Here is a 27,578-nt window from a genome sequence, read left to right on the forward strand (position 1 = left end):
TCACTCTTCATTTTGAAGAAAAAGGTAGAATGAAAGTGTGAGACAGAGGCAACCAGTCATCAGAGCCTTGGTCTCATCGAGGTATGATTTATGAAAATCCTGGTGTTGGGTTAATATTGTGTGTGTGAGTTTGGAGGGGTGAGGGGAGTTTGAACTTCTGCTTTTGATTTCCATGCCTCTGATAACATTTCATCTCCAGCGGGGAAACGGTTTATCCGGCCTTCCTGAGTTCTATTTAATGGAAGCCTTCAGGCGACGGCGGCGTTGGGAGCGATCTGCTGTGGCCGGCATGCAGAACATGAATGAATCAGCAAATCATTTTCAAACAATGCCTTCAAAAACAACTGTGAGCTCTGCGCCACATCTTAAACCTGTCTCAAGTGCATATTCCCACTGTCTTGGTTCCATCGCTCCATAAAAATGACTCCATTACATGCTTAAAACACTCACTTGCACTAAAAACAAGTCAGACAAAAAATGTTTTCTGATGTCAAACAGAGAAAACTTTATGGGTTAAAATTGTGAGCAGAGGTACAGAGTGCAGTCAGCTACATCAACTATGACCCCTTTAAAATACAAATATTTCAGGTATGTGCAGTTGTAAAATGTCATTAGGCTATGATAATGAACCAAACCCTGTGGCTGCGTAAAAATAGCTACAGTAGGTCTAAGAATTGGGATGTTTTCACATTAACAAATACACAGTTGTGACACAGCTGTGTATTCACTAGCTGATTGAACCCCAATGCAATGCCTCCTCATGCAAAAAAACATTCAGTCAAATGTATGTACACAGAAATTATACAAGAACCAATACACCTTAAATAAGGTGACAAAACTTTATACTTTAAAACTTATATTTACAATAAATATGTTGATGATCATATAACGTCCTTAAAAAACCCTTGCCCAGCATGTTCTAAAATACAAATTAGTTTCACGAGGTTAAAGCAAAGGATTTGTTTGAGAAATACCCAAAATGTCCTCAGCCATTCAACACACATATTAACATCATTAACAAAGTCTCAACCCCCAAACTCACAACTGGATACAGAGGCTGTCTCCAGCTCTGATCTCTACACTCCACATTCACATTTACCTTTTGTTGCATTTTGTTTAGAGCTTTGCAGCTCAATCCACCCAATCTAATAATGTTTGAATCATGACAGGAGGCAGATCTGTCTGCCAGCTCATGGCCATGACAGTTATCAAATGCTGCTACAGCCTGTGTTTTGTAACCTAATAATTTACAAATAAACATATGTGATGATTAAAACATGGACAACAATGTATAAATCAATAAACAATATTATAAATGAGAAATTCCACTTGTATTACAGGAATGACGCAGTGCAACATGTCTGAATAAAGTATGTACTGTATGTTAACCATGTAGTTATTGGGAATATAAAAAGCGTCAAGGGAGGAACAGCTATTAGGGTGAACACAGGTCTTCTATCTGCTTGGGATTTAGGAAAGTCACCATCTCCCGAATGCCGTCTTCACAAATGGTGGTCTGAGAGGCTTTACTCAGATTGTCTCCCTCCTCTTTAAATTTTCTCCATGTCTCTGGAAAATGAACTTGAATTAATACAAATCTGTCAAAATAGTCATATTAAAATAAGTCAGGAGGATTACATCAAAGTAACAATGTATTTTCGGAATCTAAAAAGGCGTCATGAAACAAACCTTCATCAAGTGTTGTGAGTAATGTGTAATTCTCTGGATGATCCAAGATATCTTTTCTTTGAACGTCACCAATTTCCATTAACTGTAAAAGACCTGTATAAATAAAGAACTCAGGTGAGAGTCGTATATTGGTGCGGATATACTGTATATTTGTCTTAAAGGAATGGTTTGACATTTAGAAAAAACAATTATTTGATTTCTTGCGAACGTGTACAGGTGTCGTTCAAAAAAATGTGTTTCTTTTACGCTAATTATGCTTCTGCAGAAAAACACTGGCCGTTTGAGTTAGAGCGTTATGGGTAGCCACAACATGCCCAAATGACACCTGTGCATGTACACTTGCATGCAGCCCAGAGAGGCATAATTCCAGCGTTGGTTGAATTATAATAAATATGATGCTACAGCCAGCACCGGGTTAGCTTAGCTTAGCACAAAGAATGGAAACAGGGGGAAACAAAACCAATATGTCAAAGTTCCTGTTTGTGTTAGACTATGTCTTGACTAGCTGTTTCCTCCAGTGCTTATGCTAAAGCTAAGCTAACTGGCTGCTGGCTGTAAGTTAATATCTAGCAGACAGATGTCAGAGTCGTATCAATCTTCTCATCTAACTCTCCGCCAGAAAGCGACTAAGGGTGTTTCCCAAAATACTGAGCCATTCCTTTAATATAGTTCTCAGCAGTAGTCGCAGTACCTTCTACAGCCTTCCACACTTGCACTTCAACCTCAGCAGTACTTTGTCTTTCAACAGCGATGATCCTAACTGTGTTGGGTGGGTCAACCGTCAAAGATGATTCAACTTTATACACCAAGAGGTTATTTTTATATCCGAGATAACACTGGGTATGGTTACTTTCAGCTTTACTTTCTAGAGAGAAGAAATGGAGAGAAGTTGTGTGGATAATGTTTACAGCCAATCAACATCATGTCAGTGTAAACTGTTTCTTATGTCATGAGTCATGTCTGACTACCTGGACAAGTCTTGCAGCACTTTCCCGCTGATTTCATAGGATGTTGGCATGGGTACTGGCTGGGACACGTGATGCGTTTGCAGTCCTGGAGGCCATCAGTACAAGTGCACAGGATGCATTCCAGGACCTTCCCCAAAACTGGGTGCCACATGTCTCCATGAGAGTACGTCTTGCCATTGTATAAACACGCTGAGAGAAATGGAAAACATCTGAGCGTTGTGCTACATATGGAAACGATTATAAAGTTGTGAAGAACATGTCCATAAAATCAAATACCTATACAGGGTCGTTCTGTTTTGACAAAGTCTCACCTCTTTGGTGTTTCCTCTGCAACAAAATCTTCACAGTGGTCTCTGAAGCCCCTTTGAGGTTAAGTTTACTGAGGCTCAGGCCTCTAGGAGTTGTCCTGACCCTGGTTGGAGATGCCCGGTCAGACCGCGCTCTGCTGTGCTCTAAAGAGCACTGGTCCACTGAATGCCTCTTTTGTAAACACAGACACAATAAAACACAGTTATCTTTCATCTATTCAGCTATTGGCTTCACTTGCTGTCCCCCTGAGAGGTAGCTGAAGGAGCATCATATTTAGTGCTAAACCATACATGTTTGCCCGCATCTCAGATTTAGTCAGCAATTCAAAATAGAACGTTACAATTCAGTGTTATTATCAGCCAAAGTGGATCTTTAGGGAAAACTTGAAGCCTTTGTCTTTAATGATCACATCGAAATGGATGTTTCAGAGATAATCAGAATAGCATGATGCCAAGTTGATCCTTGCGATCCTCAAGGGGTAATAATAGATTTGCTTGTCCCCATGCACAGGGAGGTCAAAGGTCAACGTCAGCTACAGAGCAGCTCCCCTGAAGCTTGTAGTGATCTCTGTGTCACGTTCAAGGACCCTTCATCAGAGCAGTCGCTTGCCTGTGAGACCCGAACCCAAGTCCTGTAATTAAAGTGCAGCTGCTGCTATCTTCCACCACATTTAAATATATATTTTCAAAGATGTTTCATATGAAAGCAAAGTCTAAGATATGTTGATTTTATGATAAATCAACAAGCACATACAACGCCTCTGTACAGTTGCTGATTTCCGTCCTCCATTGATGAGGACCCACTGGTGCCAAGATCTAAAGGCCAAAGAGAAAAAGACCAAAACCAAGTGTGAGGACAACGTAATTAACACGGAAAAGATGGCAGCCATTTACATTAGGGCTGGGCTGTAATTAAAATGATCGACTTTTAGTGGAATTGTGTCATGATGAAATGTTTTTTTGTGTGTTTTGTCTGATTTAGTGCATTACAGTGGGTTCATTGCATTGAGCATCATCTCGATTATTTTCAGTGTAATTTTGCATCTATTTGCATTTTGTGATGTATATCAGTATCGGAAAAACATTCTCATTAATCAGCCAAATGCTCAGCCCTGATCTACATGTTAAAATTCCTAAAAGATATTATTGCAGGTTGGAAACAGAGTAAAGTCATTTTCTCAGCTTGGAAGAGTTTGACTACCTTTACACACCAAACAGCAGGTATCTGGAACTGACACTGGTGAGGAACAGGTGATTGGTTGGCATGTTTTCAGGCCGCAGAAGATGTTTCCATTCTGAGAAAAGAAAGGGAAGGAAAATATCTTATTTTTTAAATTTCCAAGTATGCACTCCAGGGGGAAAGGCTTAAGTACTCCCAAGGTTTCTGCAGGCTTCTCTAGACCTGTTGAAGTATTTATGTGGACTCACACTTTTATCACTCGGAATAATAAGAGTCCAAACAACATAACTGCAGTGTCTTCTGAGGTCAAATGTTCTTGAAAAATACCAGGAAAAAACATGATGAGACATTACATTGATTTGGCTTTTTGTCTTTTGCCACATACAGAGTGAGCTGCTGTGTAAGGTGCTGTCCTGCTCATCGGAAGCAATTAAGGGTTCAGTATCTCTCAGCTACAAAGAATGGACAGACTGCTCTAATAGCTGAGCAACCTCAGGACATCTCAAGTAATCAAGTTGATGTACATGATTTTTACTGGGCTAAAGTGTATACAAGGAATAATTTGTTATGTGTTGTCTCCTTAGAAACTCAGAAACATCTGTTAACGAACACCACTTAGCAACTCATAAAGTTAACTTCTTACATCATGTGCACAACTCAAAGGTGATTTCAATTTTGGCTTTGCTCCCGCTTTCCTCTATCTGCTTTTTGTTTTCTTAATGAAGACTTTCATCCATTCTCTTGTGCCGATCACAACCAAGCAAAGGCAACACACCAACCAGAGCAAGATGCTTTCACCAGCTAACGATTCACTGCATACTTTCAACGCATGTATTACATGTACCTCAACACACACACACACAGACACACAATGAAACTTTGATATATGAAATATGAGACCTTTTGGGCCACTGCTGCTACTTGTGTGAATGTTGTACACGTGGCCTTTATGTGGTACTAGTGTGGAGGCTCCTGCAATATTTATAATGTAGTTTTGGTGAGCATAGACACATTTTTTCTAATTGTTAGAAAGACAGTGTGTTGAGCAGTTTAAAGGTTTTCATGTTTCATTGTCATATGTATTTTTAAGAAGATACATCTGAAGATTCTGATATTTTTCTGCTTTATTTTATTTTCATTGTCTATAAAGCACATGGTAACTTTGCTCTGAAAAGGGTTCACTATACATGCAAGATGACAATTTAAACCTAAAAATACAGACCTTAAATGCCCCACACACCATATGCATTTAGGATATGATATTCTTTCACCAGGTCAATAAAAACCCAGTCTGACTAAATTAAAAAGTAGTAAATTAGATGTAACTTACAGAGCATGTGCACATAACACACTGATTGCTTTGCTTGGATGGGAAGAGGTCGTGCTTAGTGAAGGTCTCCCCCGGCTGATAAATACTTCCATTATACCTGCAGGATTTCACTGAGGCTCTCAGCCCTGCAGGGATCCGGGGCTCGTCTGAGGGGGGCACATCACATAGGACAGAAGTCAAGACGAGAATCGCTTCTCTCTAAAACTCAGAGCTGATAATGAGGAGTTCAGAGGAGGACAGTCTACCTGTGCATCTTGGACAACACTGCTGAGGTTCAGCTACTGGGTTCTCACATGGCAGCGCAAGACACTTGATTGTGTTACATTTCACATGGCCTGTCTAAAAGAGAGCAATATTAGCGTTTACAAGTCAGCAACTGCAGAGTTCTTTAGAACCGTCGAGCATTTTTTTTTTGTGTAATATTCCTTTAAATGTTTGTTCTGAAGTGATAAAGTTTGTGAATGTTAACAGGCACCTCTGTGCAGACACAGCGCATGCAGAACATGAATCCGAAGGGCTCCAGATAGGGATGCCAGCTGTCTCCTGGGATGTATGTCTTGTCTTTGAAAGTACAAACCACCCCGGACCCTGGGTGTGAAACATGAAGAGGATGAGCTCCACTACTAAGAAACGCATATGGCGCAGATGAACCGAACGGCAAAGGTACATGTTAACTAATACAGAGAACACTTTTAGTCAAGACGACAATCTGCTCCAAGTAACGCAAACTGCAGGAAGACACGTGAAACTGCAAATGCCACTGATCCCACTACAGCCCATAATAAGCATTAAGACAAACAGAAGTCAAGATTTAACTTTTGGTTGCTTCTGTGACAGAATGAGGTAAATATGCTTTACAACAAAACACCAAAGTTATGTTTAGAGCAATAGAGGATCTTAAAATATCAGTCCAGTTTTGTCCAAATCCATATCTGAGTCACATTTTCATGCTTTTTTCCCTTATTTTAAGCCCCACACGTTTGAGCAGGACAGAATGAGCATCAGCAGGGTCTGCTCTTACCTTTCCGGGGTTTCGGCTCTGCATCTGCAAACCAAATGATGAAAAAGAACAAAAACGTGGACTTCATTTTTTTACATGTGCGTGACTGAGTCTTCAACGCGCAATAAATATGTGTTTCTGCGAGGCAGAAACTGCAGGACAGTGTGAAACACGGATACAAAAAAAACTACCATTTATCTTGGTTAATCTATGGCGCCTCCTTCAGGAGACAAGAGGGAGTGCCCACTCCAACACAGGGATGACGGTGGAGTGAACGCATGACCCCAAAATAGATCAGATATGGAGCGAGCAAATAACAGAGGTGGAGGGCGTGTATTATACTGAAGTGGAAGTAGCAATTCAACACTATTAAAATACTGTATTCGTAATAATACTTATGGGCACATACAGTATTGGCAGCTAAATGTACTTAAATATCAAAAGTACTCAGCAGACAGAATGGCCCCTTTTATATTATTATAATTGTTTATTATTACTCATATTTTATGGGTCAGTTGCTATAGCTCTCAGGTAAATGTAGTGAAGTATAAAGTACAATATTTCCCTCTGAAATGTAGTGAAGTAATAATCATAATAATAATAATAATAAGTACATTTATTTATAGAGTGCTTTTCAGGGTACAAAAAGACACTTTATATAAGGTAAAATTACTTAAGTAGAAGGATAAAGAAGCTTAAAATGGTAACAGACAAGTACCACTTGAGTGAATGTATTAAGTTACATTGCACCACTGCCAAATAATACACATTACCTCCCAATATCATAATATTTGGTCTATTGGTCTCCTCATGAGAGCAGATTAGTTGTCAGTTATATAAATACACAAGTGTGTGTGGTTGATATATTGAACTTTATGTAAGGAGATGAGCACATTTATGTTTAAGTTAATGCTATATGCTATTACGCTCAGTGATAGTGGAAGCATCACTAAATTATGATGATTCAACTCTATGGTAATTTTTGAGCCTGTATATTGTGTTGTTGCATTTGATTAAATTATATTTTAAGGTGTTCTTGCGCCCTGTCATAAACATCAAAACCAGTGTAAAACCAGCTAAATGCAAATATTAGGCTCTGCAGAAATGATGGCAACATACAGACAGTTCTCCATTTATTAACACACATGGGGGATAAAACAGTGCAACCATGTTAAAATAGACATCAAGATGCCAAGAAACCTACAAACAAAAGAGACAACCAATATCCCTACAATGAGTCCGGTATTGCCGCTCCCTACTATGATGCCTATAGCAAGCCATCACAGGGCGTAATAATAAAACATTTAGTTTGGAGTAACAGTTTAATTCACAGTCAGTGCAGATGTATCGAAACAAAGAAAATATCACTTAATCACAGATTCCTAAAATCCACAAAACAGCTTTTTCTAAAATGTGATTCCTCTTGGCTTGTAGGAAATGGCATGCTTCCAAATTTACAAAGTTCTGAAACTGGTAGAGACTATGAAAAAAAAAAAAATCAACGAATGAAACCAAGAGCTGGTCAATAGACGGCATTCCTGTTTCCCTTTTAAAAACTGCACTACATATTTTGAACACTGAGTGGGACTTTTCAGCCAAGCTTTGCCTTAAAAGTTATCCAGCCGGGCTAAAGCTCAAAATTGTCAATATTTTAATGATAAAAATGTCACATCTGCATCAAAAATGTCAATCACTGCCAAAAATGTCCTTTAAAATTATGTAAGAAGCTTTAGGGTGTTTTTAAGTGAACTGAACACTCACCGACAACAAGTTTCTCATACTGTATAGGGTTCAATCATGTGAGTGAGAAGCTTGATAATCGACAGAACATCACAGGCAAGGGGTAAACATGTATAGTAATCCACCTCCTGGATCAGACACACCTGAGCACCTCCACCAAACAAGGTTTCATGATTTCAACACAGTCTAAGTCAGAGAGAGGCATACATACTAGATTCAACGCCTGTCATACCTTTAAATGTCTGAAATACAAGATATTGCATTATAGGATGAATTGGACTGTGCACACATACTACACGCACACACGCACCCACACACCCACACACACAACAGTAGACAGAAATGAAAAATGGTGGAGACTCAAGAGCTGCTGCTGTGTGCCCCTGTGTCGTCTTGCTTCTGCCGTTTCTTCGCTCTGATTTCATTCATGGCTTCCTCTATGGAGCGAGTGTCCCTCTTGTTGGCCACCGGCACTGGGAGAGAAAAACGCCAACGTAATGAGTAAATAAAGAGGGGCGAGGAGGAGAACTGTGGTGTGAGGCAAAGCAATAGTGTTTCTGTGAGACAGATCAGAGCAGCAACATTTACTCACCACAACCATAAGCACTGTTGGCCTCTAGTGTGTGTGCTGCATCTTTGGCAGCTGAGGTGCCAATCAGATGACTGTACTTGTCTCTGTAGTTGGAGTTGGGACATGCCTCTGCCTTCTTGGTCTGACTGGATGCTGTTTCTTCCAATGCAGCTTGTTCCTGCAGTGAAGAGCAAAGAAAAAAACCTGATACACATGCTTCTACTTCAGAGAAGAGCAGATTATGCATAAAAACCACACGAAGAGAGCAACACAATAATGATATCCAAAGCCAAGTATACTAATAATATATTAAGTAATATACTTATATAATATAAGTATATTATTAGACTTTTAAGCATGTAGGAAGCCCTTTTCGGACATGGAATATATGTGACACTGCTGGCTAAAAAGTGATGCGACAGGACATTTATGGAAAGAGCCATAATGCTCACGTGATACTTGGCACCTGGTGCGCAACAGTATTTTCACTGATGGATTTTAAAACATATTTTGCTGTTGAGGCCTTAATGAAGTGAATCCACAGATACATTTTGTCATCATTTAACGTTATTTGAGAGCCAATTCTGCTTCCTGTTTTATAAAGTCCGTTGATTGACAGGACGATAAGCTGGGACTGTTTAATTTAATACAAATATAGGGACAGACTGGTCTGATTATTACTGCGAGGGGAAATTGGTTTTATAGACTGATCTGATATAAGAGGACCAATCTCCTAAATAATTTAAAATTGACTTTCACTGTTTTTTATGGTTTATTAAACTGATTATGTTTTCTTTGTGCATAAGAGATGAAGACTGAGATAATAAATCTATTACAGTGATGCTGAGGCAGTACAGGACGAGCATTTCTGTCTCTCTCCCTGCATGTTTCACTTTGTGCTGCTGCAGCCTTTACGTTAATATGACGGCATTCAATCCAGACTTGTGCCATGTTTGAAGTGATACGGGAATGTTACTTGGTCCTACCTAGTAACATTAAATAAGAATGCTTATTCAGACATGAGACCAAAATGTTAACTTCCCATCAGATTAACGCACAGGGGTGCTTGTCGGAAAGAGGCTTCAGTGAAATAAAAAGTGCTTCCAGTCTTACTTTTAATCTGCGCCGTTGCTCTGCCAGCTGGGGATCCCACTCCTCTCCTTTGCGATAGGCTTCCAGCTCCTCATCTGACGGAGCAAACTCCTGCCGCAGCACAGCAAGTTGGAAATTAGTCACATTTCCACACATTATTTTAGTATCCAACACTGGACTAAAAACTAAGCATTCGGACCTTCTTGAAAAGCATGACATAACGGCTCTCCTCGTCCTCCCCGAAAGAAAAAGAAGTCAGACCAGCCACTTCTGCAACATCATGCCTAAGAGACAGGAAGAAATGAAATGTATATAGTTGTGAGCATATGGCAGCATGTCATGTTTCTTGCCTAAAGGGGCTTACTGTACTGTAATGATCTGAAGTAATGACTACTTACAAAATACTCCTTTCAATCTTCCCCATAGGATTGTATTTTCGTTTCTGTTGCAAACTGTCTTGAATGAAATCTGACACCTCTTTCTCCATCTACACAAGAGATGTTTTGCATGTGATAAACAGTGGTAAAGGGAGGCCACGGGAACTGTACAGTTGTATTGGATCGCATTAGATTGTACAGGTGTGGCCAGGGTGTATATTACATTATACAATGTGTATGAGCTCTTACCTTTTTCCTGAACTCTGCTTTCTTTCTTTTCTCGTCTTCCTCCATCTTCTTGAGTCTCGCTGCTTGCTCTTCAAAAGGACAGAAGTTAGGTCCGTTAGCATTTAAAGTTTCCGTTGTAAACACAGATCCTCTAGTCTTACAGCTACAACTGGCCTACTTGTAATTTTAAAGACTTGAAGTCACAAAAAGACTAATCAAGAGACAGACTTCCTGTCATCCCAAAACCACATTTCCAGATCATTCAGGGCTGGAGAACAGAGTCACTCAAATCCTATTATTTGTTACATGTGTCTACAGGCAAACAGCCTCTGATGTTTTATTGGCAGGCATACTCGTAACAGTTAATGAAACGGATTTGGCCACTTTGTAATCACCGCCGTCTTGTGGCTATGTCTTCACAACAAATGAAATTTGGATGAAGCTGTTTATTTGTGGCATTACCACAGTGTTACAATTCTGATCTTGGCTCTGGAGAATTACCGTTTTCATGTTAGATCTACAAACAGGAAATATTATAACGTATTCCAAATGTCCCATGTTTCACTGGAGCCACATGGCCGTTATTGATTACAGCAGTTTTTATTAGTGAGTCTAATGGAGAAGTAACTGCTGAAAGTCTCAAAGGAAGCTTTCAGTATCTTACAAATGCAAAAGGGGTTTACCATCAATACTATGTATCCCTACAAATGAATAAAGCTAGGAATTATGTACAGACTTTTTTTATACTATTATCTTTTATTGAGTTTATAGTTGATGGTTTCTGGAAAATTTCATTTGAATTCATTGGAGAGAAAAGGTAGCTGAAACTAAAAAAGAAATAATAGGGGCTTGCTGTAAATTGATGTCTAAAGGCAGAGCACTACTGTGTGATTGCTAGTTGTTTACAGAGGGCTTTTAGCAGGTTTGTATTACAGTAACAGTAACTTGTATTCTGGTCTCAGATTTAATCCAGTCATATAAATGCAACAAGGACCTGGCCAGCAGATATCGCCATTTTGATTATCAAATGCTTCGAAACAATAAACCATTTTCAGCACATTGCTTTATAGTGATTCAGTACTTCAGAAAGCTTCGTTTCCCACATCACTACCCCAGACTCCAGCCTCTGGTCTGCGGCAGTGTGCGGAACATGCGGGGCTGAATGTTCCGTTGAGGCGGTGCTAAACCCGGGCCAACAGCCCTTACTTGAAAGCTCCACTGGCCAATGGCAGCACCAGAAATGCTCTCTTTGCCTGTCCTTTTCATTTTTACATACATGTAAGTCCCTTATCATGTCAGTTTCAGCAATTTCAAACTAACGCACAACGAGTCGTTATTTAGGCAATACATCATGTACCTCGAGCCTTTCGTCGGCTTTCCTGGTCGCCGACTGTGGGAGGCTTTTCCATCGAATTTAAGATTGAGCCTAGGAGGTCCGCCATCTTGGAATGAAAGGGCAGACCGTCCAGACTGTTGTTGTTGGCTGTTGGCTGCAGCTGTACGGGCTGCGCAGGCGCAGATGACCAGACTTTTTTCTTCGCTGTGTTGAAAAACCGGCGTGTAAAAGATGTATCGCCCCCCTCTGTACCACGAAGTAGTGTTACTACGCAGTAATATCTATTTTGTAGAATGAAATAAGTTACACAATAAAATCATATAGGAACTTTGTAAAGGAGAAGGCGTCCCTAGTCTTTCCATTCAATATTTATTCCTGGCATTATTTGTATTTGTTTTTATCATTTACAGAAACACTTGTAGGCTATAGAGACATTGTATGTTGTTGGTCATTGTTTCAGAATCAGAATCAGAATCAGAATCAGAAACTGTTTATTTCCAAGTAACATACATTACAAGGAATTTGCCGTGGTCTGAAGGTGCTATTGTTTTGACAACAGATATGTGGGGAGGGGGTCGAACAGATGGTGTCCGGGGTGGGAGGGGTCAGCAGCGATCTTCCCTGCTCTCCTCAGGGTCCTGGAGGAGTACAGGTCCTGAAGAGATGGGAGGTTGCAGTCAATCACCCTCTCTGCAGAGCGGATGATGCGCTGCAGTCTGCGTCTGTCCTTGGTGGAGGCAGCAGCTTCTCTATGAAACTATGAAAATATATATACATCTATTTCCTATTTCCTATTTGTATGAACATAATAGTTCTATGTTTATTTTTTACTTAATGCTTAATTTTAGCTGTCTATTTCTACCTGTAAATTGTTCTTTTAACTGTGTGTAAGTACACTGGGAGCAACTTAAAACCTGATAAAATCCCTTGAATGTGTACACATACTTGGCCAATAAGCTGATTCTGAATACAACATAATTGTATTACACAAATATCACCAATGCAGTAACTTTTTAAACACAAAAATGTTTTTTTTATTTGATTAGATAGTTGAGATAAATCACATTCTGAAACGTGTCAGAATGTGATCTTCAGGTACTGTTAAATTTGGCAAGTGGCTAACTGCCCTGTGCTTTATCCTGATGCTGAATATCGTAATGCTGCTAGGCTGCTCATGATGGCAAAATTAATCACAGGTCGGACCATGATTTGTTCCTTTAAGGTGGTTTATCTATGCATATGTGTGTATGAGAGAGCATAAACAAGCAAACAAACGTCTTTACATTAGCACTAGGGGGCATGCTATACAAGTACATGTCTCTGTGTCTATGCCTTGTGCTGTTATTGTTTTGTTAACAATCCTCCCCTGTGTCACTGGAGCAGCATGTTTTGTGCAGTTTGATTGTAGTTTCACAGCATCAGCAATAACACATGAACTACTGCCATATTCAGATGTGGGCAGAGCAGTGGTCGAACAGAGGGCAGCCCATTAAAAACACAGCAGGACAGACAGAATAGTACTGCTTACTGTGTCTAAAACAAACAGATTAGTTAGTACTTTGCCTGTAATTATAACTTTTGAAGGGCTTGTTGTTGTGAAGGAGTCCTTTGTGGTCTATTTACTCCTCTGTCCAGACATGGGGGTGTATGTAAGTACAATACCAAAGAACTGTCCCTTTTTCATCTAGATGTCTGTGTTGGTGAACAGTACAGATAATTTACAGTATCGCTAAATCACAGAGCAGCTAGAATAATTTCTTGTAAAATGCCTAAAAGCAATCTCAGATTCTCAAGAAGCTGCAGCTGTTGACTAAGCTGAGTAAGCTGAACGTCCTGACCTTCAGCCCTCAGACTGCCGTCATTCAGCGATACTTTGTTATTGTGATTTGGACAGAGCACGACGGACTCCTCCCCCGTGGTTGAAATGCTGTATAAATGCAGCATCAGCCTGTCCACAACAGTGTCTGAAAGCTTATTGGTACCCAAACATGAAGGGACTGAGCTTGGTTCTCCTTGTGCTTCTCCTGATGCTCGCAGTCGGGGAGGGTAAGCAATGGATACACCCATTTTCTTACTGTGTGAGATCAAATCAAGCAAATCATGATATGGCATATGCTCAAACTACACTGTACTCATACTAGGCCTGTTTGTGTGGCTCTGAGGAGAAAGCAAATGATGAAATCACAACTTGACAATTTACATTTTGTTAACTTCTTTTAAAGATGAAAGGATTTATCGTAATCACAGTTGTGAATTGGTCAACAAGTGAAGTCAATATTCGTGAGGAACATGGGGACATATTTGGGATTCTTTTATAATTATCTACAGGCAATGATCCAGAAATGCAGTACTGGACATGTGGGTATAGAGGACTCTGCAGACGGTTCTGCTATGCTCAGGAGTACATCGTTGGTCATCACGGTTGCCCTCGACGATACAGGTAGACCTGCTGAGATGATAAAGTAGAACTGTGCATACTTTGTAATATTTGTACCTTTATTAAGATTAACAGAACAAAAGCACATTCTAAAGAAGATACAGAGAAATGATCGCTAATTAATTGTAAGATTAACTGAAGTTGTGCTGCGCTCATTTTCAGGTGCTGTGCTACGCGGTCTTAGCACCTGTCGTCTGATGACGCCTGAGATGTCACAGCGTGAGGGCTGACATCTTCAGTACAGGTAGCTGGGATCCTAACTGATGCTGGATAAAACATTTTGACAACTTTACTCTCAACCAACCTCTCCTGGACTTCTAGCATGCTATGGGATCTGACAATGAATGCTTTTGAAGTGGACTTTATATAGACAGACCTTTACAGCTATTAGGAGTGCAGCTGCAACCCTGTTGCTCATTGATCTGTTATTGTCGCCTGAAGTTTTGTGTGACTGATCCCATATCTCACATTTAATAGTGTTTCATAATAAATCCCTTGTGAACAGTTAGTTCTACTCCCTGAAATGCTGTGGTGCCAATAAATGCATGAAAATAAATGTACTGGTGTTTGGTTTGTTGCTGTTCAGTTAAGATCATCATCACTATCAGCTTTAATATAATATACTGTCCCAAACGTAATGCAAAGTAATTCTTTCACTTTACATCTGCAAAACATCTAAATATAGTGTTAACGCCTCTATGTGCAGCCCATTACCCACTTGGCTTGACCTTAGGGAAATAACAGCATGGAAAGCAGTCTGAGTTGAGTCTGGCATGCTTTCGCTCAGCGCTGCACTGACATGAGACAATAATGGTCAAGTGACTGACCCAAATAGCTGTGATGGAATAGAGCTTTTGTGAATGAACTGTTATGTCTCTTGTCTGTGTTTATGTTATCTCACCATTCTGTCTGTCTGGTCAACATTGTCTGGAACAGACGGACAACGTCACGATCCACCAGTGACCACTGCAAAACAAATTCATCGTCGTATTGTCTGCCTGTCTGGGACTGTAAGGTCAAATATCTTTGTAGGTGAACTTTGTGTTTTTCTTTTTCTTTCAGGGAGCAACGTGACTGTCAGCTGAAAACAAATATACTCACCTCAGTTTGAGGCAACACCAATACTGGACAACAAAGCGCCTGCCATAGTAAATGATAAAATACTGACATTCAGTAACCAACTAACTATATGATTCAAACATTTTATTACCCATCTGGTTACTGAATGTGGTACCAGAGTTAACTGAGCCAGGACCTGAAGATGGTTGATGACTGGCCTGGGCTCGCAGGAGTTAAAGGCATGGATGCTATTTGTAAACATGAGCCACTGTATTGTGCCGTGCATTGTCATCTGGGTTGAATCTTTGTACTATTCAGACAGCGCAGCGTGACCAAACTACAAAGGGGTAACCCCCCCACAAACCTGTTTACGTGAGGCTGAACAGAAAGGTATTACAGGATGGATATATTTTCAGTGTATACCTGCATTACTGTAGAGAAATTAGGATTTGAAGATGCTCCGGGTGCTTTCTAAAAATAGAAACAAACTAATCACATAGACATAGTTAACACTGAAGCCCATGTAAGAGTCTTAGTAATATGAGTCCTGGTTAGCCGTGATCCCATGTAATTCCTCAAGTCTGAGTGACTTATCAAAATAAAATGTAAACTTTAATGAGAAATGATTCATTAGAGAGGAAATCACAGAGCCGACCCTTGACTTTAACAATGCATATTCCAATGGTGTCTTTACTGTGAAGTAACTGTGAAGATGTTTTGGCAAATCGAATGTTAATCTCATAATACTGAACTGTAGGCCCAAACGTCATTGGTGCCAGTAATCATTAAACACATGGCATCATCAACAAATGTGTAAAAGCATCAAGAACAATTCAAGATGATATTTGACTTGTCTCCATTATATATACGTTTACTATATGAGCATTTACCCATATAAACCTTTCATGTACGAATCAATTTTGAGTGTATCTTTTGCTCTGGTGTTGAGAGTCATTTCCAAGGCAAACATTTGATTTAAAAAAAAATGTTATTATGATTGTAAGTGAACAAAATTAAATGGACTCCACCTCAATAGATGGTACTGTGTAAGTTTACAGCCTGACCATAGAACATTTATAACTTCCTGTTCCATCTATAAAAACAAACAAAAACAAAAGTGTACAAATCCAGACCACCCTAGATAACATTTTCTTAAAAGGACCTTTAGCTCAATTCCCTAGGTCTTAACCAACAATCCACCAGAGTGATGGTGTTATCCAGGTGGTGAGCAGTGCCTGGATTTCATTTGAAGTAGTGCTTGACATTCAGGCTAGAGTTGAGCTTCGGTGTAATCAAACCAGAGAATGATTTTCCTCATGCTCTCAGGGTCCATTAAGTGCCATTATACAAGCTCGAGGTAGAATGTCATCAGCTTTTCACTTTTACTGCCATAAATGCCTGATAGTTGTCCTTCTAACAAGATCTCCTGCGGAGGATCTTTGAAGCTCTGTTAGAGTGGACCTTTGAGTCTTTTGTCACCTCAGTGTAAATGTTTCTACACCCTTCCTCGAGTATGTTTCTGTCTGGGCTTGTTTCCTTTAGACTTCATGGTTTGGTATTTTGCTCTGACATTTGTAAATCATGTTGTCTGAAGTGAATTAGCTGAAGGACAGTCAATTTGAGGAGAAATATTAGATGAAACAGTATGTCTCTAAGGTCAATGTGGAGAATACTGTAACAGCATAGGGTCTGAATTTATGTACATGAGATATTTCTGTAAATCAATAAAGATTAAGTGCAGACACGCTCAGCTAAACCACAATACATTTTAAATGGAGTATTTGTAACAACCACATTTAGAAAGGTATATAAAAAAAGATGAATGAATCTAGACTGATGGCCATTGTACACAACAGGTTTTGTCCTTTGAGTCCACAACCTGTTCCAACCAAACTTTGGACTGTAGGTCTTTAATGATCATGCAGACTTTTATAGAGTGACATAAACTGCTTCGTTTTTTTACAGCAGCAGCTACAAAACATACAGTAACAGATCGCAGGGCTACACATCCCACACACCTCTCCCGGTGACACAATCAACCTCGACCTGTTTCCAGATGAAGGGGATGGATTTACTTTTAACTCACCACTTTCTTCAAGGTTACCAGCCTCTTTACAGATGCTGTGATGATCACCTTAATAAGAACACCGACGGGCAGTCCACAACCATTGCTCACTACTTGTTGCTTGTCAGAGCAGCTTTTGAAGACAGGATATGTCAAAGGGAGCAAGATGTGAAAAAGCTGGTATGAGTAATATAATACCAGCCTAACAAAACCACACAATAGATCTGTATAATTGGTTTTCGAACACAAAAATACATTATACAATACATCCAGACCTTAATGTCTGTACCTACTTCCACCCAAAAATCCATATGAGGTGCCGTATAAGCAAATACTGAACCACCAAATCTGGAACCACTTTTAATCAATTAAAATGTTAAACACAGAGAAACATTCAGATACAGTATATCTTGTTGTTCAGAGGCATGAAAATTAAAAGCTTCCTTGACAGAGGGCGCACAGTTTTTCCAGAAAACTGATTCTAGGAAAGTTAAGGTACATGTAAAACATCAACTTTAATTGCAAAAATGTACTAAACTAGGTTTTCCACCCTCGAGTCATATCAGTGCAAATTCAACTTGGGAGAAGTGAATTTTAGTGCCATCAAAAACCATACACCCCTTGAGTTTGAGCGTCTGTTGTGCTACATTATTTTAAGACATCGAGTTTTAGCTATTTCACAACACTTTTAAAACAATGTTATGTACTTTGATCTTCTAATAAATTAGCATCAGGTACGCACAGTTTAGTACGACCGTTGTTCAGGGCTTTATTGTATTTCTGACAAATGTTTGATCCACATTTCATTGCTAATGCTGCTCAACTCTTTTGGGTTGTAGCTACAGGTTCTTCACATTAGTTACCATTGAAATTGACTCGTGTACAGGATGAGTTAACATGTAGAAAATGTGAACATAGAGTTGAATGTGAAGTTTACTTTCTGTGGTTTCCACAGGTCTGTTGCACAAAGATTATTTGTATATTATTGTTAAGTAAAACCTAGAACAGCTCTTTCTCTCAGCAAAAAGCCAGATAATCAAATACTTTCTTAGAATGGTTCCCAAGTCTTCAAGCCAATACAAAACAAAACAATAAATAAAACATTTAAAAACACAACAGGGTGTGCTTTCACTGCAATTTATCTCGTCATATTTACTTTTTGTTTTCTTTGCAACATGAACACCTGGACCCTAAAGCTTTCACATTCAAAACTATTAACTAACTACTAATTCCAATGAAATGGTATCGATTTTTAATGGCTAATAAGGGCCGAATTACAAATCTGAAGAGCAAATATTGCACAAAATTGTATTGTACACAAGTATAACATGAATATGAGATCTGAGCATCGCAAATTAGTAATAACTTTGTGCAAAAACTCAAGGGGAGTAGAAAAGGTTTATACAGCACTGTATGACAACATGCAATTTCACACCTCCAGCAAAGACATGCTTTAGCTTGGATACCTGGACTTACAAGTCTACTGGGTTAAAATCTGTAAGATGCCGCTGCTAAGACAGTAAGGTGCAATCTTTAACATTGGTGGCAAAGCACAAATTAGCTTCAAACAGTTAGTTTCTCAAATAAAATGCTCATTATGTGACCTGCAAGAAGGAAAAGCAAAATGCCCTTGAAATTACAGCAGTGGGCTGATCTAAGCCTGAGAATCCGATTGTCTGAGCTTAGGAGAAAGGTGTGATTTGGTGCCCTGTGTCTGATGGGCCAACTGAGGTTGAGGCCAATTCACTTTCAATTCAAAATGTAACCTGAAGCTTCATTTTATAGGTTAACCAGTGTTCCACAACTTGTTATAAAAAAATTGATGGAAAAAGATTTTTTTTTTCTATTTTGTAGAATTTCAAAATGTCTATAATATCTCAAATGAAGTGAAATGAGAGTGCATTGACAACAACACTCCTTTCAAACAGTTTATAAAAAAATAAAGAGCCAATCTAACAATCCATGTGCTTGCCAGGACAGAACAAAGCAAACACATCAGAACTTTGCAATGTACACATTCATTTGTTTTTACAGAGCTGGATTAGCGATCCGTTTTAGGACAAAAACTCTGACCTGTTACTCACTCACAACTTGGCAGCAAACATTTGAAAACGAAAAAAAAAACCACTGGAAAATGACAAAAGCAGTTATGAACTTAATATTGACAACAGTGAAACAAAATTTGCAAACTTATTTACATTGATCACTTACTAAAATAGAAACATACATCATCCATCTCCATCATCTCCTACCATAGTATGCCAAATGCTGTAATTGAAAAAGGAAGGTTTTCTGTTCCAGCCACTTTCAGAATGAAAGGTTGGAGATGAGCGGTGCTCAGTGCACACCAATAGATACAATCTGTCCTCATTAGGCCAAAGACTAAGATGATGATGGCATATTTTGTCAAATTCAACAGCAAAAGACCCATAAAATAGTTTGGCAGCGCATCAATACAAACAGAATATTTATATTTAAATTTGGTAAAAAGTCATATGGATATATTTCAGTCTTTTTAGTAACAATCCATTTCTTACAAATGTAAATTTTTGTTCAGCCTTACAGAAGCTGAGTCTAACTCTGGAGCTAGAAAAGCATCGCAAGTGATTCAGATGCTGTTTGAATTAATGCTTGTCCAGTTGTGATGATCAGACCACACAAAACAATGCATGTGTTGGACCCTCTAATAACAGGCCTCTGCCATCAATTTTATACTCAATTATACTCTCAGTCAGCACCTCATGAAGGACATTGTAAACAACATATAAGGTATGGCTATGGCTTAACTGTCATTAGAAAAAAAATAGATCACTGCATGCTCACAGATCTACCTTGCAAAATAGTCCTCATGGCTGAAATATTTTGAGCTGAGCCAATGGGTGTCATCACAGCTCAAATGCGCCCCCTACCATTAGGATAGAGCATCAAAAAGGCTTTAAGAACTGATGAAGTGATTTGTTGCTTCCTAAATGATTCAAACTCCCAAGTAAAATGTCCAACTTTTAACATTTTAGCTGATGTCAGGTTTGAGATACCACACTCAGTACCTCCCAGTGGTAGTAGGTTATATTGACAGAATCAAATTGAGACAAAAAGAGACAATACTTTGAAAACATCTTGGCTGCGCACTGGGTAATCATTCACTATTTCACTGGATGCTCGTTGTTTTGGCTGTTGTGCGACCACGTTTCATCGTCTGTATCACTTAGACATGCAACTTTACTTCATAAGGTCTTAGGTTTGTGCAATTTAGGAGATTTCCATGTTGCCCATTTCAAAATGTGGAATTAGACATTTTCACAGCTCTGTTACAGATTAAAGCTCATTCAGCTCTTAGGCCTATTTTGGAAGTAATGACAAAACTAACTACATATTAGGGTTGGGAGATGGGACAAATACCTGTTAGCAATAGACTGAATCTATGGATGATGGAATTTATTTGGCTATTTTCAATTCACCACAATATGTGCATTAAATGTCTGCCGCAACAGGATTCAAGGCTTCAAACATGATGCAAATATTTAACAACTAAGAGCACAATGGAGCCGGCAATATGGGGCTTCATCCACCGAAAGCCTGCACAGTGTCCTAAAAGCATAAAACACATTACCTGCACTCCAGTGTGGCTTTTCAAGAGACATCATGTCAGTATGATCTGTTTAATGGCTTTGTAATCCAGTGGTATACTGCAGGTTTGCAGATGCAACACACAGTTGGTCACATGGAGCTAATGTGGTGAATACACCATCAATCAGCAGTTAAAGTGATGCAGTGCCAATTGGAAAAGTCTGCCCCATCGCTCAACCCTAATATGTATAATGTATGGTGATGTGGTGGCACAAAGTTATGAAAGTAAAGATATATGGCCAAAGATATTCAAACGCATTTTATGGCCGTGCATCAAACTGAGGCATCATTAGCACTAAGATAGTCCAAGGAAATGATCAGATGTGCACCTCTTCCACAGTCAGGCCAAACTGTGATGTTTGGCTCCAGGTTATACATCATGAAGTCCTATCTGAGTTCACATCATACTTCAGTCACAGAGGATTCTGAGAGGTGCCTCTTCTCTACAGATCCCATCTTTACAAAATTAATTCCACTTTTGGTCCTATTCTCCTTTCTGAATTTCATCTTCAGCGTCTGAGTAGCTGGAGTAACTGTGAAGGATTCAGATGATTCCTTGCAGTCCAGGGCAGCTGGCTGGTGAGGGTTTAGGCTACTCACATTCAATGATTTTCAAGGCAGGAGCGGTCATTTGTGAAATAAGTAGATTGGCCTCTGAAAACCTGTTGTGGTGGAAAGAAAAGTTGAACATGACATCAAGCTACAGTGGTGAATAACATGTAATGCATGAATTTGTTCTGACAAATTAGTGAATTACCTCTTATTGAACACTTGGGGGCCCCAAGGTGCTCAAAACTGGTGAAGCCCACCTCGGTTGTAAGGTATGATGAAAACTGGTCAGGTTTGAGGCGTATGCTGTGATAATTCCTGCTAATATTATCCTGTCAAGTGAGAGGGAAAATAGATGTTTCTTATATATTTCAGCCAATCAAACCAAGCTTTAAAATCCTGTCATCTCAGTTTTTTACCGTCAGCTTCTTCCTCCTCACATACGACTCCCAGGGCTGTGGCTCCAGGATGAACATGCCTCCAGGACGGAGATGTCTGTAGACTCTCTTGAAGAGCCGCTTGAGGCCACTGTCTCCCCAGTTCAGGTGAACCCATTTGGTAACGCTCAGGCACATGACCACGTCGTACTCTGGCCGCTGAGTCAAAAGAAGATTATCGTTGTCCAGTACATAATTTGCCTGAAGGAGAGAAGTGGTGCGGTGAGAAAAACGTGGCCTTGACAGGACCAACTACCCACTCATCTACACATCATCACTTGTGGCAGGCAAGTTTCAGGTCAGAATGAGAAACCCTATTGCTGGTGAAGTGCAAAGGGAAGGATTGTTTTTAGGTGCTGGACAGAGGATGCATTAAAACAATAAAAAGTGAAGTCCATAACACTAAGAGGTTTTAAAATGCATCCTATAAATTATATATTAAAACAAATACTTTTTGTGTGACGTTGTCTGTTTGGCTCTTCTAAATATTAAACAAAAAACAGTACAAGCTGGTGGCAAGGCAACACACACACAGGAGCTATCGAGGAGGAATACCCACCAAATTTTACTGCTGCTCATATTGAGCTCTCACCATTTGACTTACAAATGGTGAGAGCTCAATATGAATGCTTTGTGTGTAGAGATGTCCAGATCATGATCATTGTCATTTTAAGTCATTTCCCAAGTAGAAATACCAAACTTTAGCCAGCTCCCACTTTTCTCTGTTTTGCACCAGTGTAAATGAAATCACTGTTGTTCAAAGAAAATAAGCAACCTGAGTATGTCATCTGAGTCTTTGGGAACTTGAGATGGGCATTTGTCATTAGTTTCTGACATTTTATAGAAAAGAAATCATTAATCAAATCAATTCCTATACTGATTAATCAATACTGAGAATTGTTCTTACTTTCAGTCATAACATTGAGTGGATGAGTGTAACAGCAGCAAAGGTTGATCACATGATCGCCAACATTACAAGCAACTGACTGTAAAGAATAGAGACAGCGAAGGGTCATAGTACCCGAAGTTACAGTACACAGATATTCCTAATTATAAAATAACTGCCAGATACAGCAGTAAGAGCCAAGCATGGACGGATATACATGTTTGAGGCTGGATGAGAAAAAGCAGAACAGCGGACAGAAGATCAGAGAAGAAACAGAAGGAGAGTGTTTCTTAGTCCAGATCACGCTTCAAACGGAAGACAACCGAGAAGAAAGTTTGGGTAACTTGGTTATCAGAACACACCTTTTTCACAGTAGACATTTTGAAATGTCGCATCAGGAAAAGCACAGGTGTTACTAGCTGGTGTTTAGTCTATCAGACATCCAAGAAAGGTTATAAAAGGGTCAAGATTGTCCTCCTACTCACTGAAACTGTATATGGTAATTTAATAATGTGGGAACTAATGAGAATTTAGCAATAAGGAGTAAAACAACACCTGCTATATGAAATCAAATATGCTTTCCTACAACTTTCCACATAATAACTTGATACCAGGGTGGGTTTGCCAAACAAATAATGGGTTGCATGACATTTCTCCCTCCAATCCATCTTGTACTGTGAAGGCTGAGGGGGCTGAGAGGGCTCAGGCGCTCAACTTGAGGCTTTCCACTCATTTACAGGATAAGCTCTGTGCTGCACTGCCATTATCTCTAATGCTCATAGCAGGGAGGAGGCAGTTATCGATTTCATTCAGAAACACTATGGTTTCTGCATCTAACCAATTCACATAGCTGCCTACACAAAGCCTGTAAGGCACAAAGTCAGTGAAGAAGAAAGTTCGATTTTATCTATAAAATTATAATAATAAAAGCCTTAATGAGAAACCTTTATATTTATAAGAGAAAGCTGTCTTAATATTTGCCAAATTCTCAACCAAGGGTGGCATGTGACAGGCCGATTCCCTTAGAAACCCTTCCAGCCACATCACAACATCAATCTGGTGAAAAGGACAGACTGCTTCCTCTTTGCTGCTTACATCTTTCAGTTCCCAACATCATTGGCAGCTTCAGAGAGAAGTGAGCCTCTGGTTGGAAACACACACAATGAGGTGAACAACACACGTAAGGGTGGACAAACTAGTGGTAATTCCTCAGAAAATGAAACTGGTGCACATGCTTTCAACAATTGCACTGAAATTTGCCATTTTGTCAAGGTCTCAAATGATTCCCAAATGTATCTTAAACTTCCCAACATTTGCTGTGCTGTACATGTTTGATCTATTCACCATTCATTATTGTAAATATGAAAACTAAGACTCAATTTTAATACCAATTTATACTAACTTTGCATGCCATTCATTTTCCTGGTGAGTTAATACCATATGTGTATTGTCCAGATAAGCTTCATGATGTAACCTGCATGCAATAACGGAATAGACTGCGCTGCTACAATGCTATGCCTAATTTAGAGGCAAGACAATTATTATCAGGTTCCAGGGAGAATAAGTGGGTGCACAATTTATATCAGGTCCTTTGAAGTCAGTCAGATCTCAGAGTGTTTCCTGTAACATGCAGCCTCTCTTCTAATAGCTGTTTTTGGATGCATTTGAAAGTGTTTTACATTGGATATGGGCTAGTTTCTTTACATCAGCCTTAAAAAGATGCAGGCTTAACACAGACACTGCCTAATTGTGAATTACTGATTTTGTTTTGATCTTTAGCTAAGCTCCCAAGATGCAATAACATGGCAACCTCATACATGCTACCACCAAATGTTCACACAGAGAATGCCATCTTACCTTGATGAAGGACACATTTGAGGGGAACTCTCCGGGCCGTGTGGTGGATGTTTCCGTCAGTGGTGGTGCAGCAATGGGCCCCCTGGAGATCCGTAGGGACACAGGAAAAGAGCAGCTTACAGAGTGATCAGCAGGGGGTGAATCACAATCTTCCTGCTCCATTTCCTTGGTTTTGCTGTCCTGCCTCTGGGTCCCTGCCTCATCTGTGTGACGGGAGTCATTGTCATTTACAGCCTCTGTAGGGCCACTTTCTCCTTTCACTGGTTTCCCATTTTCATCTCTGTTCTCGGCTTCATTGTGCTTCTTGTCTGTGTGACTCTCATTTCCATTCCTCTTGTCCTGTTTAGTGCTCTGCATTGCACGTCTGGCCTCTTGGGTCTGCAGTTCAGACAGATAATGTCTGATGTTCTTACGGGCTGCATGTACCAGACCACTGTCAATATCCAGGCCCAATATGCGTGCAGGTCTTAGCATTTTGGCAATATAGAGTGTTAGGTGGCCTGAGTTGCATCCTAAATCCAGAACGTCTTTACCTTCAAACCATTCTGGACGAAGCACGCGTACACGTGGGTCTTCACTTGCTCCTGGGTTGCGGTAGCCATAATACTTGTTGTAGTTACCATACTGGAACTTCTTCTGTTGCTCCTTCGCCTGGTTGTGGGGCTGCTGGTGCTGGCGACCTCCTGACCCTGTTTTGGGACCACTCCTTGGTGTGTGGAAGGACTGAGAACCTCTGTGTCCCCCTGTACCACAACTCCTGTCTCCAGATACTGACTTTCCAATTGGCGTAGAATGAGTCACAGGGGGCTCCATTTTGCCAGAGTTGCGCCTACGCTTGCGTCTGCTTGTGTGCTGGTTTGGTCCCCCTGATATGGAGGAGGTGGAATCCTCCATAGATACAGATGCAATCTCCTCCTTGCAGCTGGCTGAGTTGTCAGCTGAGTGCTCATGGGAATCCCCTGTGACACTGGAGAAACTGTTGGACTCTTTGGAGACATCTAGTGCAGATCTTGAAGCTAACATACCTGGAAGTGGTGTGGAGGTGCCAGTTTTAACCTCACTTTTTCCCGATTCAGAGAGGTTGATCTGTGTGGTTGAAATTCCACCACCACCACCTCCACCTCCACCACCACCTCCTCCGTGGTGTCTGTTGCGGTGTCTCTTCCTGCCACCACTCTTGTAGGGGGACACCAAAAAGCTGCTGCCTGCTATCCCGCTGTTCAGGTTCAGCGGATCTGTGATGTCTCTGGGGATGAGGATCTCCACAGGGTCTCGACTCTTCGCTGGCAGCGGGGAGGATTTGGGCGTCTCTGCATTAAGGGCCTTGTTGACCTCCTCATCCAGCAGGCTGTTGAGATTGAGTGGGTCAAAAATGTTCCCACCCAGGAGGAAGTTGGTAGGTAGGACGGAGTCACTCTCAGAGTTGGCCCTTCGTCTTCTCTTCCCAGATGTCGGATGCTTGAAACTAGAGTTTGCTGTGTTGCGGCGCTTTGTTAGTTTTGTTTGTTGCTGTTGTTTGGAATGATGAAAGCTGCTCCTGCGACTGATGTTATTCTCGTTCCCTCTGGCTCTCTGTTCAGCATCGTCTGATTGGGTAAGCGTGTCAGTCGTGCTAGCGTGTTTCGGCGAGGCTGCAGTGCCTGGGACAGGACAAGCAGCTGCAAAATCAGGGGTGGCTGCAGTACCCTCCACCATTACAGATATATTGCTGTAACCTCCGGTACATTCTGAGAGCTGCAGAGATGACGTTGAGCTTGCATGTGGACTGCCAGTTTTTACAGTATCCTCATCAACAGACATCTCTTTTGGTTTCTGATGCTGATGCAGACATGGAATTTTTTTCTGGATCTGAAAGTCAAAGAAAACATCTGTCAAATTAAAACCTTTGAACTCAGAATAGTGTAAATCCTTTTAAGTAGGGTGAACAATGCCTCCCTATTGCTGGAATCACTCACTGTAAACTGCAGTAAGTAAAGTCACTCAGACCAACACAACTACAAGGTTATAATTCTGGGATTCTCAAACTTATGTCCAGGGACCTGCACCTAAACAAAATCTGAATCAGGTTAATACTCATCCAAATAAAAATGAGGGTCAGTTGAAGTTCACGTCGTGGTCAATCACTTTGTATTTACAGAGGAGGATGTGCCAGATAACCCTTTACTTCCCACTGTCATTCCCTAACATTGTGTTACAATAATACTAGAAGTCTCCGTTTTAAGTCTCTAGGTCTCTAGGACTGTTATCAGATAAGGGATCTATCATCTGAGGCTTGTCTACTCAGGGGTTACTGACCTGAAAACTTCAGGACTCCCTGCGTTGGATAGTTATCTAGTTAGCAAGCTAGCTCCTAGCTTCTCTATCGCGGGCCAGAAGACTGAAACGTCGACTAAACGTTCAGCTTCACTCCGGCCAAAAAGCGTTAATAGACATACAGTGAAGTACCCACCTCGATACGCTGCTGCCCGAACCCCCCTAAAACCGTGAGTCACATTTATGAAAGTGATACTATCTACCAGATGGCCACCTATTCGCGTACAGTCAACAGTGTAGTCACCATCAAAGTAACAGTCTCACCTCACAGTTCTCCCCGCCTCCGGCCGGACTGTCACTACCGCGCACTCTCTCGACTCGAGCTAACGTTAGCTTAGCTAGCACACAAGTGTCCCTACATCCATACAACGGTGGCAAGCAACGCGAGCACGCAGGTAAACACAGCGCGGATATCCCGTGCTAGTCTGTCCGCGATAAAGGCTCCTCTGCCCTCCAAACTGTCTTCTCGACTTCTTCAGTCAACTCCTAGTCGCCCACTGAGAGGCAGGTTGGTGAATAAATTATTCCA

At 40.4% G+C, this 27,578-nt stretch overlaps 3 protein-coding genes across 3 annotated transcripts; all 3 read right to left on the reverse strand.

Moving 5' to 3' along the window:
• Positions 1–486: 486 nt before the first annotated feature.
• On the reverse strand, positions 487–6,563 carry chrdl2 (chordin-like 2). Its single transcript, XM_070917557.1, has 11 exons — positions 6,497–6,563; positions 5,951–6,063; positions 5,721–5,814; positions 5,476–5,621; positions 4,167–4,260; positions 3,720–3,781; positions 2,969–3,137; positions 2,658–2,846; positions 2,381–2,554; positions 1,690–1,782; positions 487–1,569 (listed from the first exon to the last, which is right to left on the reverse strand). The coding sequence occupies exons 1-11, from the start codon at positions 6,561–6,563 to the stop codon at positions 1,436–1,438; spliced, it is 1,335 nt and encodes a 444-aa protein (XP_070773658.1). The 3' UTR covers positions 487–1,435.
• A 1,032-nt stretch (positions 6,564–7,595) lies between these two features.
• On the reverse strand, positions 7,596–11,926 carry spag7 (sperm associated antigen 7). The gene is made up of 7 exons (XM_070917520.1): positions 11,841–11,926; positions 10,505–10,572; positions 10,277–10,365; positions 10,078–10,162; positions 9,900–9,989; positions 8,808–8,964; positions 7,596–8,688 (listed from the first exon to the last, which is right to left on the reverse strand). The coding sequence occupies exons 1-7, from the start codon at positions 11,923–11,925 to the stop codon at positions 8,576–8,578; spliced, it is 687 nt and encodes a 228-aa protein (XP_070773621.1). The 5' UTR covers position 11,926; the 3' UTR covers positions 7,596–8,575.
• Positions 11,927–21,634: 9,708 nt separating this feature from the next.
• On the reverse strand, positions 21,635–26,585 carry mepcea (methylphosphate capping enzyme a). The gene is made up of 4 exons (XM_070917922.1): positions 24,737–26,585; positions 21,976–22,194; positions 21,765–21,888; positions 21,635–21,669 (listed from the first exon to the last, which is right to left on the reverse strand). The coding sequence occupies exons 1-4, from the start codon at positions 26,534–26,536 to the stop codon at positions 21,635–21,637; spliced, it is 2,178 nt and encodes a 725-aa protein (XP_070774023.1). The 5' UTR covers positions 26,537–26,585.
• Between the last annotated feature and the right edge of the window lie 993 nt (positions 26,586–27,578).

The sequence above is a fragment of the Enoplosus armatus genome, chromosome 13 (genome assembly GCF_043641665.1).
Source record: "Enoplosus armatus isolate fEnoArm2 chromosome 13, fEnoArm2.hap1, whole genome shotgun sequence".
Taxonomy (NCBI): domain Eukaryota; kingdom Metazoa; phylum Chordata; class Actinopteri; order Centrarchiformes; family Enoplosidae; genus Enoplosus; species Enoplosus armatus.